Here is a 22,100-nt window from a genome sequence, read left to right as displayed (position 1 = left end):
GACATTTATGTGTGTGTGTTTGTGTGTGCGTACGTTTGTGTGTGTGTCTCGAAGTCCTATCTCCAGAGTGGGAGTTGGCACACCTGAGGAATGCTGGGAATAGACACACAATATTTACTCAAAACTGTTATCATCTGAATATAATGAAGTTATGGCTGCAAGAGAGAAGAAAAATGAATCGTGTGCACGTAGGTGTGCACGTGTAGCATGGGATGATAAGAGCATTAAGTTTTGCCTGTAGACAGATACCAACAGATGGATTAAGATAAAAGCATCTATCCTTCATTCAAGGTTGAGAACAGGAAGTTCGGAGCTGCAGAGCTGCTCCTCTAGCTTACACCTACACCAATTTGTTTGCCTGTCAGATTGACTTCTATTTAAACTCTGACAAAATTCACACTAAGCCAACTTAATGTTAAAATACAGCAAGTCCCCAATCAAATATGTGAACGCTATAGTTCCAATGTTTAAGTATCCAATATCTGTCACATTTCTCAGCCACATTTACTTGCATTACTTTTAATCTACTTTCTTACTTCCTATGATACTTCCTTCTTTCCCTCCATTCCTTCCTCCCTCCCAGTCTTTCTTTTCAAACAAATTCCAACCTCTTCATTTGTGTGTTTGTGTACGTCTGTGTGCGTGTGTGTGTGTGTGTAGTGACCAGCAGGGGGTAAGTGGTTCAATTGATGGAGCAGTTAGCAGTTGCCGCGACAACAAGTGGCCTATCCCTCATTTCTCCTTTGGTCTCCCTGGTAACCAGGAAGTAGATTAGTTATAGAGTTCAGGAAGAAAGAGGGAGAGAACGAGCGGATTAATGAGGTGAAACGACAAGCCCTCTATCTTCCTCTTTATTTGTCCTTCTCTTCCCATGCTTTTTTCTCTTTCCCAGGTTTTCTCTTTACTCCGTTTTCCTAAAGATCTCCATTCCTCTTTGTTTTTATGCAGTCAAATGAATATCTCAACATATTGATGGAATACGTTGAATTTCTTTCTTTCTGAGAGTTAGTTGAGAAGTTAGAATACGCATTCATATCTGTGCATTACAGGTGACTTAACAGACAGTTATAAGTGAAAATCTCAGAGATTATTTCTTAAACACAAACAGATTTACACAATTGATTACGTATTTATAGAGGGCTGACCCTGCCACACACTTCAAGTGGGTTATAAACGATGATTTAGAAGGAGTCTATACATTGTTTTTGAGAAATATCCTACTCATTCTGCCTTTTAAGTATGGATCAAGAGCGGCGAAAAGATTAGGTTAATTTAATTTATGGAGAGACACGCCATTACCAACACTATATATTTTTTGCATTTCAGTGTGACTAAAAACAGTCTGCTCTTATCATGTCTCCTCCATGTAAGTCTTTTCCGATGCCATGTTTAGGTTTAGGTTTGGTTATAAAAACTAAAAAAAAAAAGTTTGAAGACATTTTAAACATGTTATGACATTTTGTAAAATGAATGAAACAATCCATGGGTAAATTGATAATGAGCATTGGTGTAAGTTGCGGCTGTGAGTGGGAGCACACAAACCACGCAAGTGTGTCCAGTGTGACCCGTGAGCCTCCAAACAGCCTGTGGAATGTTCTAGTGTGTCAGTGAATGAAGCTCTGCTGCATTAACACACTGCCTCTAGACTCCTTTAAACCGCAGGAGGTCACTGACCCCTGCCTGTTTGTGTGTGTGTGTGTGTGTGTGTGTGTGGGTGTTTGCGTGTGTGTCAAAGTATGAGGCAGACAGCAGCCACAGGTCAGAGTTCAGCATGTGTTCGACAGACGATGGAGGAAGTAGATGTGTGAGGTTCCTGGACTCTGGACTGTGTAGACTGTGCACAAACATGGAAGTTATCTTAACTTTCTGTCTTCTTTCCCTTTTTTTTCTCTGCAGGTTCACCAGTAAAGGATTTGTTTCTGATATAAACAGCCTTTCAAACCAAAAGGCCTGTAAATAATACTTTGACTTACCTGAGCATCTGTTATCTATGTGTGTAGTGTGTGTGTGTGTGTGTGTGTGTGTGTGTGTGTGTGTGTGTGTGTGTGTGTGTGTGTGTGTGTGTGTGTGTGTGTGTGTGTGTGTGTGTGTGTATTTGTGTCGAAGAGAAACCTTTTCATCTTCTAAAGTGGTTCCTGTAGCTTGATTAGATGGCGGCGCTCCAGAGTCCATGGGAAAATACACACACAGACACACACAGCTGCTCAGGTGTTCCCTAGAAGTGTGTGAGCTTCAGCCCAATCTGTGTATGCATGTGAGCTTTTTAGGGGATTTTATTTTTCGATCAACCATTTTAGTGATCTCTGGGGCTCTGAATTTACCTTTTGTAACAAAATCTCTTCTACTCTACCTGTACGATTCCTCATATATTCCTAATTGTGTTGCCTAAATGTAAGCAAGTAGTTTAATTAAGCGTAATTTTGTAATAACAGGGTTATTGGTATCTGTTCAGATGTGGGAATTGAAACCTGTGAAATGTGTCATTACTTACTTTGGCAAATTCTTGCTCAAAACATGTACGCCTGTGATGAAGTTTTTCATTTGGCTGCTCACAAGCAACAGCCACTGGGCCTCTAAAGACACTGTGCCCAGGAGCCTCTTCACCTTTTAATCCATCCTAGATGCTCGGCCAGTTCTCGACTTGAGGAAGAAACACAGACCAACCACGAAACTGAACTTAAAAGTGCAACGTACATCACAAAGAACTATTTTAGAAATGCAATTTATTGTTACCTGAGTAACTCAGTAAGCAGCTGCCCTTACACTTCTACGGCTATTCAAACAGAGGAAGACATTTAGAAAGAACAAATTAGTCTGACGGACAACAGCAACTTCCGTTGTTCTCAAACTGAACGGTTGAGTAACAGAAGATCATTCTGGTGTCTGTAGCTCAGCCAAAATGACGGAGTCTTTTCTTCTGTGACATAAGCCATTTAGGGTCGAAGAAAGTGTTTGTGTGTCCAGATGGAATACTGAGTGGTCACACTGTCTCTCTCTCACCCACTGACCGACAGCAGCGGCAAGAGGAGGATAAAAGTCTGTATGGGATGCTCTGACAGCTCCCAGGCAGATTACAGAGAAAGAGAGAGAGGAGGACGGATGATAACCACAGAAGAAGAATGACAGGTCGCCTACTGTGTCCTGGAGTTTAAGCAGACAAACACACATTTGTATTGACAATTTCCTAGAACATTTACTGTGCAGCTGTTGTGCTAACAATTTCAAACTGTTAGCATATCCAGCAAGTACTTTAGCAAGATATTGTAAGGGTAATGCTATATGAAGGTTTTCCCCTACCAACAGAAGTACAAAGGCCAAATCACTTTTTGCAACGTAATGTTTATACGAGAAAACAATCTTTTATATACAAATACAATGCTCTCTCAATATACTTTGAGTGAAACTCAAATTGAAACAAAACAACTCCCATGTCACAAAACTACTTTGTTTAGACAGCAAAACCACTTGGTTGGGTAAAAAGCATTATGGTTAGGCTTAAAATGGCTACCAGATTAAATCAAAACAAAATAGCAACAAAAGGACTTGGTTCGCATGGGACATAAACTGCAGTCTCCTGGATGATAGCCCAGGAGACTGCCAATCTATCACCTCATCCTCATTAGATTTTTTACCAATCTCACCTCAACCTCATTTTATGTCCAAAGCAAACATAATTGATGACAAAATACGTTTCCTTCAAAACTAAATCGCATTGAATCATAAGCGCTTCTGTTTCTTTTTTGCTTTGGGTCCATCAAGACCAAAACCTCGCTGACACAGACTCTTGACGTTATAACATCTGTCTCGATGCGTTACATTAACACACAGTTTTGTGATTATTTCCTACGACATTGCACATAATATATATACTTCAAAACTCTGAATATCTGCACATCCCCTGGATGATATTTTCCACATTTCTGCACAAAACTACTACTTCTAAAACTGTTCAGCTCTTTCATTTTAAAACAAATATACTGTACATATTTTTTATAGCATTTTATCATATTTGTATTGTACATTCTTCTATTCTATATCTTTATTTCTTGACTTTTGTAGTACTTGTTTTTTATTTACTCTGTTTATTGTTATGCACCAATACACCAATGCAGATTCCGTTGATGTGAAAACCTACTCTGACAAAGTTTAATACTTTGGTCATGTAACAATAACTTAGGCAACTCAAGTTTTTTTCGATGAAGATTGTGAAATGTGGAAAGCTGTGGAAAAAGCCAGTAAGTTGAACTTCGAGTTAACTTTATCAAATTACTGTTCCCTAAGGCCAAGAATCGTTAAGCTCAATGTTTGTTGATTTCAATGCAAAAACCACTAAAATGGTTGTCATAGTAAATTATCTGTGTCTCAATTGGCAAGTCAATACAAGGTTTCACTTTATTACATGGACGTAATTCAAACAGTACAGGATTTTCAACATTTTTTAATTCACATTATATTTGATTCAAATTCTTAAATGCTGTGAAAATAATTCTGGATATTCAACATGTACAAGCAAGAAAAAAACCAAATAATAAAAGTTATGCAAATAAAATAAATGAATCAATACCACGAATCACTGCATATTCCCAGTTTAAATCCTAGTGGTATTCCTCTTCCTCTTGTGTGCTCACAGGATCTGAGTGTGTGGCCGTCTTTTGTGTGTGTTTGCATGTTTGTTGAGAACACCTGTCTGCCTGTCTGTGTTTATTTGTGTGTGTGTGTTTGAGGGGTAATCTGGATGCCCAATCTGTTAGTGTGGTTTTATTTCCCATTTGTTGTTTGTGCTACTGGGTGAGTGTAATGATGCAGGAATGTCAAAATTAATGAGACAGTAAAGAAAACAAAGAGACATTATTTTACACTGATAAGAAGAAGTGATGGGGAGGTAAATGGGATAATGAATAGCAGTGAAGATAAGAAAGAAAGCTGACAAGAGAATAAAGAAAGCTGGAGGGCAAAAGAAAAAAAGGAATGAGACAAAAGAGGAATAAATACACAGGGAAATAAAAGTTGAAAGGAAGCAGGGAGGGAAGAAGGAGAAGTAAGTCATAAATTCCCCAAAACATTTATCAAATGAACCTATGCATCCATGTATGATGGCTTTATTTGAACCAATTAATGAACCGTGATGGTTGCTTAAAGGGAGTGATTCAAACACTAAGCGTTAGTAGAAATTGTGCCCTCCTCCAACCACTGGGGACGGGCCAAACGAGAGAAAGGGGGAGGAAGGGGGAGTGCGGATTGAGTTGGAATAGGTGCCTGGTGGAGCGACACGGACAGAAACCTCAGCCCAGCGCTCTCCAGGACTAAAAAAAACAACTCCCATTCCTCTCTTTCTAGCAACATATCTCTCTCACTTTTCCACCCAGATGCCTCTCTCCCACACGGGTTAACGGATCACTTCTTTTCTTCCTTTATATATACTCCGAGCCCCCCCCCTCCTCGGTCCGGATCGAGCGAACAGGTGGAGATGATGGCGAGCGCTCGGCTCTGCGCTGCGTTCCGCCCGGCTCTAAGCACCCAGGAGCGGGTCGCGCTGCTGCTGTGGTCGCTGCTGGTGACCTGCTGTCACTTTGTGTCGGCCCAGGAGCTGTCGACCAACGGTGTGAACGGATACAGCCTGCATCCGCCCTACTTCAACCTGGCCGAGGGCACCAAAATCACCGCCACGGCAACCTGCGGGGAGGACGACACCGGCAGATCGCTGCAGGACCTGTACTGCAAGCTGGTCGGAGGCCCGGTGTCCGGAGACCCGAGCCAGACCATCCAGGTGAGCAGGACAAGACTTTATACTTTGACTTTTTTGGGGGGATTATCTAATCCCAACTCATGCTGCTTAATAGGGAGTCGGAAACTTTTTATTGGATCCAATGGATTTCCCCCCCTCCCCATAATGTTCCTTATAGCCAATGTAAATTGCAGTTGTCCCTCATAATAGTCTTAAATCGCTGTTCCACTGTTACATTATTGATATTAGGATACATATGATATTCCTACAGGCTCAGTGGTGCTCCGTAGTGACCTATAATGATCTTATCCTATTTTTTTTTTGCATTTGCAGCATACTATTGCTTCATCTTTTAGACTTTATGGGAATGCCAACCTGCACACTTCACTGCATTCAGAGTAGAGAGTTGAACAGAGGGGGTCAGCAGTGTGCATGAATCTCCAACTGCTCTGCCAGGTCATTTTTCATGCACTGCTTCCTTTGTAGGACTTGGCAACACTTAACAAAGTCCACTTATATAAGGACAGGCAACATTACACTCGGAGGGGACTCCTCAGAAATTCAGCTACTATATTATGCTTTACGTATGATTATAGAGGAGTTTTGATTGTGATAATGAGCTCGTAAAAACCATTGTGTGTTTGATGTTTGAGCCTCAAGGTATCACTAGTTAACACAAAGGTTTTTTGCAGATTCATGGGTTAACCATTAAAAGCCACCCTCTTAGCGATAACATGCAGGCGTATTGCCTTCTCTTTCTCCCTCCCACCTATTGTTGCATTGAAGCATGTCTTCAAATCAGACCAAGTTTATCTGCAAGATTATCACGCCCAGAGGAAATTCAACTTACTCTGGTGGTGATTCATAAGTCAGGAAGGTACAGAACGATTCTGTCACTTCTAAATCCTTGGCTGATGTTTGGTGTTTGCAAAACAAGTGACATGAATGCTAATAAGTACCTGGTGAACTGAAATGAAAAGAAATCAGACATTAAGATAAATATGTGTTGAGATAAATGTGTGATTAGTCAGAATGAATGGGTCTGAAGTGTTGTTTGATGTAAAGACTGAAGCCAACGAAAAAAATAAACATGCGCCCTGAGGCTTGTGGTTGAGGGCTTTCATAATCTTTCAAGTTGTTTAATGAACTTTAATTTAAGGACTACACAGAAACTAATTAAATGCCACCTTAGATGGGAGAATGAAAGAAATAATTATATATTTTACTGAGTAATTATCTTCAATTCAGCCTTTAATTAGGCCCTCTGGTGTTAAATCTCTCTGCTGTACTTGATCCCGACCACATTTGACCCACTTCAGCGTCTCCACACCGAGGATTAGACCAAATATTCTCTCATCAGAGTTTTCTTTCAGGCTTCCTCTGATCTGCCTGCTCAGGGCAGTTTGGTTGAAGTGGTGACATTGGTTCATAATTAGCTCAGGATATCTCAAAATGAACCCAAGAAATCTGGTCATTAACTCGACGAATGGCGCATTATGTGTTTGGGCTAAGAGCTTTAGCCCACTTTGCTGGGCTATTGTGGCTCGGCCCACTTGTTGGGTTACTGCACCCCCTGAACAACACACACATTACCAAAAAACACAATGACCTTCCTGTGCTGAGGTTAATCCTGTTTTGATTTGACAGCAATGCCGCGAGAGTGTTTTTATTAATTAAAAACAGCAGGAGGAGGACCGTAATGTGTGTGTGGGGTGGCAGATAGGGCAGGACTTTTACCCAGGAGACCACTGTTTGTGTCCCGTGTGAAACCAGAAGTCAACATTGACTTATTAGTCACGTAACTTATACACCACTGCTGTAGTTATTTTAACCCAAGCCATATCTTTTCCTCAGCATTACCGAGTAGTTTAGTTGCCCGCACATTGCGGGAGATGCACAGGTGCACTGATCGCTCTCATGTTTCACCTCAAAATCTGACCCATTGCTTGCACTTTTTTAATTTTGGTGAAGTATCATGAAATACTGATGCCATGTAAGATGGAGGCATGGAGAGAGGAATATACGTGATAAAGAAAGATTTAGAGGAAGTATGAGAAAAGCTGCACATTATCTTGAGAGAGAAAAAAAGATTGATTACATAAAGTGGCAGGTGTTGACCGACGACAATTTGTTTCTATCTGAGTGAGGAATCCATGTCCTCAGGGCAATGCTGCTGCTGGAGAGTTTTGCTCATTCACCTGACGGTGGAGGGAAGGAAATAAATGGGAATGGAGATGGAATGAAAGAGTGTGTAACGCGCAGAGAGAGAGGAGAAAGAACTATAAATTCCAGTTGGCCTTTTTGTTGACAAGGGATGATTGAGCGTGTGACGTGAAAGAAAACTGAGAAAAAGAGAACGAAAGAGCATGAAAGGGCGTTTGACAGCCAGGCAGGAATACAGAAGCAGTCTCCCTGACATCTCACTGTGCTAAACAACCTGCCGTGTTCTTTTAAGATGTCACCAACTTGCGTAGGAAATCAGCTGGGTCATTGTTGGTTGTTTCAAAGCACACAGCCTGAGAAGCACCTTCATTTGCCTGTGTTCATCTGCTGACTGGAGGGTATTTCCTGCTTTCTTTAGCGTCTTTAAGGCGTTGTGAACTGCGTTGTGGTCCCAGATTTGACAGACAACATGACAGCAATTAGTATTCAAGGACATTTTTTTTTTATATTTGCAATCGAGACAGCACAAGGGTAAACAAGGGGTGAATATAAGTGAAAATGTCTGTATTATAACTGTATTACAACGAGCCCAAGAGGTGTCACTGAGGCTAATGTTTTTTAAATTGTTAACCTCAAAAACTAGCAATGTGCCCTCAATTTAATACATTTTGCTCTCAAAAGAGCTTACTTTTCTCCTCCCTAATCTCTTGTTTAGGGCAGCAATGTTTCTTTAACAGCCAAGATTTGCAGCAGAGGCACATATCTTGGTTAGAGATGGGGTTTTGGGGTGGGGTAGGGTGGATGAGGGTGGAGTCAGATAGTAAGCAGTGACCTCTGACCTCAGTGACCTGCAGTGATAACATCTCCTATCTCTGGCTTTTGTTCAGGTCCACACTTGTTTAGTTTATGCTGATGCTTACATAGCCAGCAGTGGTCGGGTTAAACGCTCTGACAACCAGACTGGATTAGTTAAGAATGAGGAGAGGCTTTAGAAACCAAAGAGGTGGAGAGGACACTTCAAGTGGACCTTGGGCCCAATAGCATCAGGTGGTTGACCGGGAATTTGTATTGCCACGGTTGGCCACTATGTCAAGTTTGTTTCAAACCTGTGGGCTTGGTGTAGACAAAGATTTCGGCTTTTAACGTCAGACCGTGTTCTGTTTTCTCCTTTTAAAGGTTAAAAGTACTTTTTATTTTTTTACAGGTGCAATGTAACATTAAAAAAAGACAGGCCAATTGGATTGTGTCAAGACATACAAACATTCGGACTCTAAGACAAGTACAGTACACTCCAACATGACATGTAGGATTACATGAGGTGTGTTTTTTAAGAAGATGGCTACATAACGTCAACAGAAAGAGGGAAGAAGATAAGGTACTATAGGTAGAATAATCAGTAGTAACAATGAAGAAAAAGGAGGATGTAGCCAAATTTTTTTTGTGTCTTTTTGTTTTGTGGGAGGCCGCTTGCTAGCATGCAGAGAGAAGGGGGGGGACACAAAGGGCACTCTCTGGAACCGCAGCAGGGATTTCCCCCAGACCCTTAGGAGGAGCCGGTCCAATTTTGATTGGTGGAGATTTTTTATTTTTTTTACAGGATTTTCTATATGTTTAAACATAAATGTACATTTGCCCTACCATTTAATTGAGCAACAGAGGCATCAGAATGCACTGCGTATGTCACACAGCACAGACCTCGCTACCAACGTCTCCGGTGTAAGAGACAGCCCTCAAATGGGTTTTTAACCCTATCTGTACAGAGAGTTTTTTAAAACAGTGCTTGTGTGGACAGCAGTTTACAGAAATACCCATGTACGTGTGGAGAAGTACCTACGATTGTGTGGAATTGCTGACCAGCTCCTTTCATATATTTGGACAGCGAATTTTTTGTAACATATACCAGACAGTGAGGCCTAATTTGTGCTGCGATTGGCTACTTTTGAGGTTATTGCTCAACCTTGTTCTTTCTTTGGTTATACCAGCATTTTCTTTGAGTGAGATACTATTGTACCATACACTACTTGATAGATGAAGTGCCTTTATAGTATCAAGATGTATTGTTTTTTCAATCAGGATATGAAATTAATGTGATGGATGATTTTTATATAGTACACTAGTATGTCAAATCAGCCCGTAAATGTGTGTCAAACAGTCAGACTGAGGCACAGAGTGTACATTTATGATACAGTTTAACCTACTAGCAGAAATACAATAGAAGCTATGGCCTCCCTGTTTAAGTAACCTGAGTGGAGTCGACTTGCCGCTGGAATATAAGTAATTTGACCCTGGTAGCTTCGGGGACAAAAAGTTCTTTTTCATAGTGTTTACTGTGAGTCTGAAACATTGGTTTGGGTTGTTAGAGAGGGCTGATACTTGACTTGTTTGGTACATTGAAACTCTTGTGTATCCTCTGTGGCATGGATGAAATATCCAATGACCAAACCACAACTCAAAGACCACAAAATGCCAGGATGTAGGGGAAAATCTTGGACATATATTAGACACATAGCATGGTGCTTTGAATTGTACCACCAATATTAACTGTAAGGATGGTGCATCACACAGCGGCAGAGTCTGTGGTTAAATTATGGTTGAAACAGCTGGAAAGGGAACAGCAAGGTCTCAAGTATGGTTTTTCATATTTGATACTGGACACAGTAAAGTTTCAGACTAGCACCAATGTAACCTCATATGCTCAACTAAAGATTAAAACTTTAACATGTCTGTCTCTGTCTTCTCAGGGACAATACTGTGACATCTGCAGCCAGGGCAACACCGATCGCGCTCACCCCATCACCAACGCCATCGATGGAACGGAACGATGGTGGCAGAGCCCGCCTCTGTCCCGCAACACAGAGTTCAACGAGGTGAACGTCACCCTGGACCTCGGACAGGTAGGATTCATTTAATACACATACACATATGTTGTTGGTCAGTCTGTTGTTCTATCAAAGATGCTCAATACCAAAGCTGTCGCATCACAATCTCTGCCAATCTCTAAGTGGGCGTGGTGAGCCCCCCCCCCATCCCTCCACCCATATAAAATCAAATTTTGTAAATTATTTGAGAAAGCACAAATAGTCAACCCTACAATATCGCCTTAACATTGGCATTGAGGTATTTGGTGAAAAATATATCATATTTGGTTTTCTCCATATGGCCCAGCTCTAAAACATAGACAGAAAAGGGGAGAAACACAATTTAAATTTGAACTGCTGTGGATTGTGGTTCACAGAAGTTTTATCCCATGAGGCTGTCATGGTTTTTGATGGGTCCCAGGCACAAAAAGTGACACGTTTTACTAATGTTTGTCTCCAGAACTGTTAAATGTGTTGTGTTCTCTCAGATTTGGGAACAGTAAAAGTCAAAAATGTTTATCTAAGGTGTGTGTATTGACTGTGCAAAGCTGTATATGCATGCTTCTCTGAGTGTTTTTCTAGTGTTCCAGCTTGACAGAATGTTTCAGGATTGTAAATATCTGCGTGTTTATTAGAATTGTAGAGTACAATTATTCACCTGAAATCCTGTTATCGGTTCTCCTTAACTTTCCATTATGCTGGAAATGTGAAAATGTTTGTGTGCCAGCCAACTGATACATCTCAATTTATCTCAGATTTTTTATTAAACTTCAAATGAGGCTGATTGGATTTCAGCCAAAGCTACTCGTAGTGATGTCTCCCTCACAAACATTTGTTAGCAGCTTGTAAACTCTATGCTAACTCGTACTAATAAAAATCTCCACCTGGCCCTCTCTGAATGAATGTGAAATTAATCTGAGCCCATTAACTGGTTTAGTAGCTCAGTGATAAATCAGCCTCTTGAAGCTCAGTCATCAGTTGATTTGAGAGATGTTGTTTTTGGCAGGAGCTTCTTCTTGTTCTAGCTGGTGTTGCAGTGAATCCAACATAATGACACACACTCACATTTAGATGTTGCACACACACACAGGAGCACACTCAGTTCACAGAAAAGCTTCACTCTGTCTTCCTGTGCTCCAAGTTACCCTTTTCAGTGTTCTTGAACATCGCTCTTGAACAACCTTTTATGTTTCTGAATGCGAGTCTTTAGTGCCAGGCTCTCCTGCTCGAGTGCCTTCATTCAGCAGCACTATGTGTGTCCAGTGAGTCTGTGCACTTGTGTCCTTGACAAGAGTGTTTTCTGTCATGGCATTCAGTTTCCCATCCCTTTTCCATCTATCGTCCCATTTCTCCTCTCTCTTTACTTTATTCATTTCTCTTATTTCTTTCGTCAGCTTCTCTTGCTCCGGTTCGAAGGTCTCCATAGAGAAGCAGGGAGCTGTTGTTGTGACCGTGTGTTTAAGTTTTTATAAGCCTGTTTACCTTGTGAAAGAAGTAAAACCTTTTAACAGAAGATATATGCACATATTTGGAATGATTTGTGAATAAATTGACTAGTTAATTGACAAAAAAAATTTCCGGATCTTGACTAATGCTCAGAGATAAAAGTCAGGATATCTCAGCATCTAGTGCTTACATTTTCAGCTTTGTTTTTAAAGATCTGTCATGTGAGAGTCCCCCAACATTATGGAAGTTAAATTTTTTGTTTAATTGTTTTTTGGTTTCAGCTCCACAAATATGAGGATTTGCTTATTTTATTTATTTTTATATTTGGGTATCTTTTGAGTTCAGCCCAAAACAGGACATCTTACATCTTTTGAATCCAGAAAACTCAATTCAATTCAATTTATATTGCGTCGAAACATTACAGTTTCCTTGAGGCGCTTGTCATTCAGAGAACGTGTAGACCGCTCCCTCTTGAGCAAGCATTAGACTAAACAATCAATTTGTTTAAGCAAAAGAAAATGTAATTCATAATTAAAATCCTCCTTAGCTGCAGCAAAACTTTCTTGTAATAGTTTTCTTGTCCACAGCGATGTGACAACATCAATGACTGAAAGAGTGCACTGGAGGAAAAAATGGAGAAAATCACTGTGGCACAGAGCAGTTTTTGAAATTCAGATTCAGAAAGATATGTTGGTCCTTTTTGTACAAAACCAGCTGGTAGCAGCTACAGATAACCATGGACTTTAACTTTGATTTTGATTACATCTTGATTTCACCTCTTCAAAGTGTTTACAACGTACATTGCAACAAAATGGTTTCTAGGTGGCATCGACGATAAGAAGACAGATTTAAGGAGGAAGAGCGCGAGAGGGAGAGAGAGAGCGCGAGAGAGAGAGGAGGGGGAGGGTCTGTGGTTACCAGGTTGCAGTTTGGTCTTAAAAGAATGTAGGTGGGCTCAGCCAGGGTTTACGAGTGTGTTTGTGTGTGTGTGTGTGTGTGTGTGTGTGTGTGTGTGTGTGTGTGTGTGACAGTGACAGTGACAGGGTGTGTTGAAGACCCCCCCCCCCCCACACACACACACACACACACACACACACACACACACACAGACAGACACACACATATACCTACACCAAACCCTCCTACCTCTGGCTGAATGAAAGGGAAGGAGAGGAGGGAGAGATTGGAATGTCAGTTAACCTGTCTCAACCTGCAGAGGGGAAGGCTTGTTAAATGACCTCCCTCTCTCTTTAACGTGGATCGGTCACGTCATTGCTGATACACGTTTCACTTATTAAGGTCGTTTTTGGCCAGTGCTGTATTAGATCAGTGTATGCTTCTATGAAGAGAAATAGTTTTTCAAGATTTGTGTATAGCACCTTATAGTGGGCAGTGGAGATACTGACAAATGGTTAAAAATAAATGTCATTTACAAAGCTAGTTATTTTCAAATCTGAATGTGCTCAAGAAATCAAAAATGAAAAATATAAATGTCAGTGACTAGTGGCTTTGGAATATCACCACATCAATCACAACACATCTTCAGGAAGAAACAATTGCCATTATTAGCTGGCTAATGTTCGCTTGGACGCAGTGAAACAAAATGGATCAGTTTTTTCAGTGAAAAGTTACGTGGAAGGCAACCCTGTGCCAGAAAAAGCTCTAAAGAGTGTGGTGAGGAAATATGAGCCCGATTTATAATAGCAGGTAGTGATGGGTGAGGGTAAATATATTTTCAGATCAGTTTATTTTTTTCACCCCGTTTCATCGTATAATTTCTATCTTCCTTCTGTGACGGTTGTCTTCTAGAGTTTTTAACAATCACATGTGGACCTTAAGTTACAAAAGGTAACATGTACAAGGTAACCCCTGGTGTAATGGAACCTGCACTGATCAACCAACATCATTGGACCTCAATGGAAATTATCTTTTGGCTGAATGGGAGCAAATCCCTCAGTCAGGTTCAAAATCCATTGGAAAGTGGAGGCTATTATAGCAGCAGGTTAATGGCCATGTGGGTCCAGAATAAGATGTTTGGCAATCAATGGTGTCCACATACTTTTGGTCATGTAGTGTATCTTTATATTTATTAAGCTTCTTCATTTCTCTGTTCTTAAACCTAGAGTTGGTAATCTTATTCAAAACCATTCTTGAAATTCTCTTTACACCCCTTGAGCAATCAGTAAATCAAATGCTCTGCCCTTAAGCAAGGCACTTAAACCACACCAGTTTGTACATTACTCTGATGTATCGTCAGATATATACCATTTCAGAAGGTTAAGCAGGTCAACCATTTATCTGTTAAAGAACGGATTCAATTCTCATGGTGTGGAATTCAGTTGGCAGTAAACACACCGTACCATCAGTATCAGTATATCGGAGCATTACTGCAGCAGGTGTGTACCAAGCACAGACTGCATCCACCCAACACGCAGTTTATCAAACATATTTTACTGGAATCTCATCATGTTTTTCATGCTCTCTAATATTTAATTCTCCTCATCTACCATTTGTTTGGATCAAGTGTGTGTCAGACTTTTACATTTTGTGATCATCACTGTGATTCCATTAAACATTAACTTTCCTTAATTTCAGTTATTCATAACATTCAATGGTCTGCCTTAAATGTAAATAACTATTCGCCCTAAATTCTAATAAGTAATAAGTTCTCACACAACTCTTCCTCTCCTCCTCCAGTCTTTCTATATCTATACCACAAGTTCTTCCTATCTTTAACAGATAACACACAGCCCTTTATAGACCATTTCTATCTCCTCTACCTTCCTGTCATCTTCTCCTGCTCTCACTCCTCTCCTGTTAGCCTCCTTTTCATCACCTCTTCTCCTTATTCTCCTCCTAGTCCTTTTTTTTCACAAGAGCCCACTTTTGTTTTTTTTCCCTTTTGCAGTTGTATTCCTCTTTACTATCCCTAAGTCACTTTGTTCTCCTTTCCTTTTTTCTGTATAAAATTTTTGACATTTGCAGTATTTGCAAATATCTTAATGCGTCAGTTTTCTTATTTACTTCACCTTGTGCAAATATAACAGCTGGAAAAACAATACAGGTGAATGGGGGCTTTTTTTTTTCTAACTGTATTTGAAAGCATAGCAACATAATTGTACAGGATCTCTTACTACATGGAATGATCCAATGACTTCAGGTTTAATAGGAGCTTCACTCCAATATTTTCCATACCTGTAGTCTATAAATCTATATCTCTGCACACTGGGGAAGGCAGCCAGTGAAGGAGGAGGGAAAGAGGTGGAAGAGGAATGACAGCTACCTGATGAAGTAGGAAGAATATGAATCATCCCATGAGGTCATACTCGGTTCAACACAAGTCCCCGTTGTCTTGCATTTATCTTGTATGATCTAAGCGTAAATATAACCTTGGTGTGTGTTTTCACCGTTTCGACAGATGTGTTTGTGTGTTTAATTCCTCAGGTATGTGACGGTTGAAAGATTCTGTAATCACAGGTGAAGGATGAGATTCAGAGGGGGAGGGGGTTGGAGATGGGGGGGAAAAAAAGGAGACCAAATCCATTTTGAAGGCAAGGTGAAACAAAACTCCCACGAAGAGGGGAGGAGAGGGAGGAGGGTTAGAACATGGAAAAGAGGAAGACAAGAAGGAGGTTCTAAGTGGAGAAGAAAGCTGAGGTGAAGAAGAGGAAGGAGGGTGAGGATATGGAAAGAGGAGGAGGAGGAGATGACAGAACAGGGGATGTTTGTCTGTTTCAGCAGCCTATTATTAGAGCGCAACATAGGCTTCAGTTGGGAATGTGTCTTGGTGTGTGTGCGCGTGAATATTCTTCAGGTGAGGTCTTCTCTATTCCATAATCCTCCCACCTTGAGTTAAAAAAAAAAGTTTTACTGTCTTCACACTTGTCAGAGTCTTTTGTTTTTCATGGAGCTGCATTTTAAGCCTTCGGCAGTTCCAGTGATCTGAAAAGTTTTAATTGAGTAGTGTGGTGTTATCTGAATCAAATCAAAAAGCTTGTGAGTAGTTTACTTCTTTTATTGATCAAGCAGCGAGGTAACTTCCACACAAGCTACATTTTTCAGAGTATTCTGAAGCTCTAGCGCAGCGGAGCTTCATTGCTGCGCTTTGAAATAAAACGGTTGAGGATAAGAAAGTGACTCCAACACCATACCTTTTTTAGAGATATCACAAAACCTGAAGTAATGAAACCAAAACTATTCGCATGGCAAGAAACCACAAGAGGTAAAATGTTTGAATTAAAATGTAGGGGAACTGACTCTTTAAACAGCATTCAAAGCAGACCGAACCCCACAAATGTGAAATGAATCAAACTTGGCAACATAAATGCTTTCTAAGTATATTAAAGATGGACTTTACTGGAGTTTGTTGGCAGTTTGTTACTGGAGTTTTTGAAATGTTTTTCACCTTCCAATGCCCTTAACTCTCTAGTGTGTTGGCAGGTTTCCCTACAGGACGGAGAAAGACACATACACACACTCGCATGCAGTGTTGAGGTAGCTCTATTGTTTGCCGTGCGTAAGAGTGAGCCCCGTGCCAACTGCTCCCGATTGAATGCTTCCTGCTATTGATGTGGTTTGAACGTCAGAGTTAACCTTAAAGTGCCAGCCGCCTCTGAGCTGCAGCAGGGTGGAGCTTTATGTTTGGAAAATCCTGACATTTCCTGAGATGCTTTTTGGGGGTAAAGCTGAGTTCACACCAAACATCTTCATCAAAGTAGTTTACCTTAAAAAAAATATTTAGTTTGATGTCAAGTAAAGCCTAATAATGCATGCACATGCTCACAAAAGTTGGCTGGAACAGTTTCCTTATCCAGCCTGAGTTTCTAAAGGCTGTGACACACAAGGCTGATTTGTTTTTCACCTCAGCCTTTATTTTCTTCTACAAACAGCAGAAGACTGCGTTCCATCTGGAACCCTTTCAGAGCGTTCTACCTAGAACCCATCATATAGTGTTATACATAGGACCATTTGTGAAAAATTCCACCAAGATTCCCCCTATGAGAGGGCGGAAGGAACTTTTTAAAACCCATGCTCTCAACAGTCCCTGAAGAACAAAAAAGTGTTTTTCAGAAGCAAGTGGTTCTAGGTAGAACCTCAGCCCCTCGGGTGTTTGGAGGGAAAGAAAATACAAAGAAACCTGACAAATATAGTAGTATCTTTGATGAAACTATAGTTTCTTTGTTTTGTCTTTCAATTATGTTTTTGTTTGTTTGTTAATACAGAGCCTCACATGAAGAGCCAAAGTATGTGCATGTTGATGGTCAGCTGGCCATCAGCTGTAGTATTTGAGGTGTGTTCTAGTGCAACTTAACAGATTTAAGGCAGTGCACACACTTTTTTATCAGTCAATTTTGGTTGCCCGGATCTTAAAAAAGACAAGGAATAACTCTACAATTCCTTAGCACTAAGAGGCAATTCAAAGACAGATCGCCCTCCTTTTTAAAAGCTGGGGTGACACAGGAGACAGCAATGGGGAATTGATACAACTAAAAGATAATACATAAGTCCAATCATACCTTCATAATAAGTCCAGTATCTGTAAAATACAGACAATGTAATTCTCCAATAGTCAGAATACCAATTTCTCCATTATTTTGATGCCAACAACAGTCAAAACAGCGACAGACAATAAGTCATAGATGCCTGCAAATTTGACTGTGATGTGATGCAGCAAAACCAAAGCTAACCCCAATGACCCCCTAACACAAGGGCCTTATGGGTATAAGGAGATGATTGTTACCATCTAATAAGCAGCAGTTGCTCTACTCAGAAGACTGAATGGAACAAAAAGACAATTTTATGGATTACAACATGACGGACTGTAACATTAATGTGGTATCCTCCCTGCTGGCCTGTAGATGAGCAGAAGTAGGTTGAGATCCCTTCTCTGTGTTTGTGTTGTGTATAAGCATGGATGTGCGTGTGTGTGTTTGTGTCTGTCTGAGTGTGGCTTACTGATTACAATCGGTATGTCCTCTGCCAAATCTGCTATTTACGACGAGCATTGGTATCACACTCTGTCTATTGTTTTGTTCTATTCTTTTATTTTTTTTAATTTTTTTTACAAACACTTCAGGTGTGACAGTGTGTGTGTGTGTTTGTGTGGCCGGCTGTACAACTTCAAGTAGACAGCCCTCTGAAAGTGTGTGTGAGACTTTTCATGATATCATCTCCTATTCGCCGTAATGTCTCATTTCAATTTTTTCCCCTTGCATCGTAATCTCTCTATTCATTTCTCTCTGACTCCACAAAGACTCCTCTGTAGAGTGAATGACTGACACAGTAATGATGGAAATAAAGAAAATGAGGGTACAAAGATAGATATGATGCACATCAACCATCCTTCTCCTCATCCTCTGTCACAATTCCAGTCTCTTCTTGTTTAGAGTCTACACAGATAGATCACACTGTTGGCTGCTAATGACATAGGTGTTAAACATCAGTGAGTATTACGTTTGTCAAGATATTATAGATAATGTGTTAGCAAACAGCTATCCGCTTACATATCCGACAGAAATGGAACAACGTGAACTTCAACATTAAAGTTGTTTTTCTGTCAACTTTTACTGGTCTTTTTCGGTCTTGTTTGCTCTAAGGATTACTTGGGGGGAAAAAAAGAATTTCTTCACTTGTCACTCATTTAGTTTGGCTTTCTGCATTTTACCAATAGATATGTAGTATATAACAGTTAGCTTTTGTAATCTCATGTGCTCATGGTTTTATATGAAGCAGAATTGTGTTGGTTTTGTCAGTCAAGCAAACTAAAACTGAAAGCTGAAATCTGCAAAGAACCACATGTGTAGATGTTGATCCACAGTGGATCGGCAGTACTAGCACTCTTTGACATGACCAGAGGCTAAAACATTCATTGATAATAAAATAATATTTAACCTCATGCAAATTCCTTGTGTTTTCTAGCCCCTCTTCAGAGCCATTGCACCATTTCTTAGTTTTTTATCTATGAGTTGCTCCTTCTCTTGTTTTTTATGAGCATGAATGTGCTACATTTAAACACCCAGAGAGGATTTATATGTTTTCATCCTTAATTCTTTGAAAAAGTGATTTATATCTGTGTGCAATTTTCCTCTCTTTATTCTTTTCTTTCTTTTTTTTTACTGTACTGTCCATAATGACTCAGTCAACCGCACGTTTCAGCCACATCTTTTAATAGTTGCCCTCTTTCTGTTTCTTGATATAAATCGTTTTGCCCTCTTTAGCTCTCTGGCTGTGATTTTGAATGTCAACAGTTAGAGTCATTCATTACTCCCTTCACTCCTCCGTCTTCCTCAGTGACTCTTATTTGTGTCACCATCTACTAATCGGCCTTCATCTTCCTGTTTTCCCATCTGTCCCTCTCGTTCAGGGTTAAACGTTGCCCCTGAATCTGTCCTCTCACACAGACAAGAGCTGACACACACAGTGCACATTTTTCAGTCATTCATTATGTGTACTGGCCAGGAAAATGAGCAAAGAGGGGGAGAAAGAGAGGTGGAGAGAGAGAGAGAGAGAGAGAGAAATCTGACCTTAATAGGAGTGATTCAGCTTTGAGTGAATAGAGAGAACAGGGCAAAAGGGATAAAGTTGATGTCACATTTGAACCAGAATAAAGGATGATGGATGGATGGAGGCAGAGAGGAGGGGCAGTAGTCTGAAATAGTTGGCAGATTTTTTTCATAGGTCATTTTTAGTTGCCTGCTACTGTATGTTGTTACTGATATCAGTGTGTTGACGTTGGAAGGTTAACACACCCTCAGTTTTAGCTTTAGCGTTGTGTTATTGACAAATCTGGATGAATTCAGAATCAGGGTTCTTTTCAGGTTTTCTCATTCTTTTGGCTGGGACACATCCAAACAAGCTGAATATATTTTTTCGATATCTGACAAAACACGTGATGCATTAAACTGTATAGTAAACTCACTACACAAATCCAATTGAATTAAAAGTTTTAAAGTTTATTATTATGTTCTAAGTTTTATTTAAACTTAAGAATATACATTTTCTGTTTCAGCAATTCATTTTCCAACTTCATATCTTAACTTCTGCCTGATGCAAAAACTTTGACTCACACTAGATTGTTATGGTCAATCATCTGCAGCTCTCTTTTCTGCTAAATGTTACGGAAGGTTGTGTGTTACATTTCAGTATAATAGCCCAAAACTTCTGAATAGTTTCCCAGGAATGCAATTACTATTATTAAATTCACCAATTTAGGTATGTTAACCAATAACCCCTGTTCAGTAGTTTTAAACTCCTTTTTAGAAGTTTGAAAGTTTGAAAACGTTTGGCAACTAGTTTCCCAGAGGTGAACTTACATTATTTATGTAGGAAAAAGGTTACTCTGTGTGGCCCAAGCCTTAAAGTTTAATGTGTCCTCATATACAGTTATAAAAATCACAATCACATATCAATAAGGGTTTTAAAACCCCAGTGCATCTGCCAAAAACTTAAATTTATTTGTCCAAAATTCTGTAAAACCCAGTACATTAGGCTCCAATATAGAAGCGTAAAAACTTTTTTAGAGTTTTTAAGTAAGTTTCAGCCTGGAAATGTTTAAAAATGCAATACATTTATCATCCCAGTGATCAGCACATTTGGGGGATGCTGTTAAGTGTGCATTAGCATGTTGGATGTGTTTCCTCTGACATCCCCTACATTGGCGGAACCAATGTAGGGGATGTGAACTTTGGTTCCACATTACGTGCATCAATCTACATACCGTGTACTGTATTCTGTGTGCAGTTGTGTGCATCGAACCGAGACTCCACTCACGGTGATGAATACACAAAGCATGGAAATACACAAATGTTTGACGGATTGAAAAAAAACAGAGAAGGGGAGGAGGAGGAAGTGGATGGAGGTGAGGCGAGAGTGAAAGAGAGAAAAATAGTAGGAGGAGGAGGAGGATGACAGGAAGGGGAGAGGGAAGTAGAGAAGGACTCCAGCTGGGGTTGGTAGAAAAAGAATCCATTCATACTATCTTTGATTGAAATGTCAAATGTTCTGAGTTTGTCATTATCAAAGCAGAGGAAGTGATTATAAGAGGGCGCCTCCCGCTCTTGTGGCTCTTAAGTGGTTTGGTTTTGGTGTGTGTGTGTTTTTTATATGTGTATGTTCATATTTGTGTGATTGTCATAATACTTACATTATCAGTTCTCACCTTTTTTATTGCTTATTTATAATACTTGTTTTTTATTTTATTTTTATTTTTATCTTGTCTTTCTTTTACTATGTCTCTTGTGTGCACTTTACCCTATGCTGCTGTAAGCCTGCAAATTTCCCCGCTGCGGGACTAATAAAGAATTATCTTATCTTATCTTATCTTATCTTATCTTATCTTATCTTATCTTATCTTAGCTTAGCTTAGCTTAGCTTAGCTTAGCTTATCTTATCTTCCCGCTGCTTTGAACTCCCTGACCGGCCCCGATTTGGACACACACACACACACACACACACACACGCACATTTCTCTGTTAAATGTACCTGCTTCCTATCAGTCTCTTTTGCCCCTTGGTTGCCCTGTTCACTTTGTCAACACAGAACTGATCTTTTAACCTTTATCACCTCGTCTCTCACTAAATCTTCTCTCTGTAGCTTCCTCTTTCTACCTCTCACCCCTGTAGCTGCCCACTCACATTTTCCATCCACCGATCCTTACTTGTCTCTTTCTTCTGCTGCCCATCCATCTCCTCCTCCACTGTCTGTCGGCCTCTTTCCCACCTTGTAGTTCTGTGTTATCACTGAGATGGACACCTGGAGTTTCCTCCTGTCCTGCTTCTGGAGGTGAAAGGGTGAAAGACAGATAAACTAAGAGAATGTCTGACTGAGATGGATGGACTCACATAGAGAAGTGAATGGCAGAAAATGGAAGTCGGTAGAACATTGGCTCTGCTGAATGAAAATACACTAAG

General features: G+C 40.2%; 1 protein-coding gene across 1 annotated transcript in view; it reads left to right on the top strand.

Moving 5' to 3' along the window:
- Positions 1-5,432: 5,432 nt before the first annotated feature.
- Positions 5,433-22,100, top strand: part of lama5 (laminin, alpha 5) — a 95,742-nt gene continuing 79,074 nt past the window's right edge. Inside the window, exons 1-2 of the mRNA XM_054608709.1 lie at positions 5,433-5,767; positions 10,630-10,782. Of these exons, the coding sequence (XP_054464684.1) occupies positions 5,468-5,767; positions 10,630-10,782 (453 nt within the window). The 5' untranslated portion in view covers positions 5,433-5,467. The remainder of the gene's footprint in view (positions 5,768-10,629; positions 10,783-22,100) is intronic.

Source organism: Anoplopoma fimbria, chromosome 12, assembly GCF_027596085.1.
Source record: "Anoplopoma fimbria isolate UVic2021 breed Golden Eagle Sablefish chromosome 12, Afim_UVic_2022, whole genome shotgun sequence".
In the NCBI taxonomy this organism is placed as follows: Eukaryota; Metazoa; Chordata; class Actinopteri; order Perciformes; family Anoplopomatidae; genus Anoplopoma; species Anoplopoma fimbria.
The sequence above is the reverse complement of the archived record's forward strand: the minus strand, read 5'-3'. Positions and strand labels throughout refer to the sequence as shown.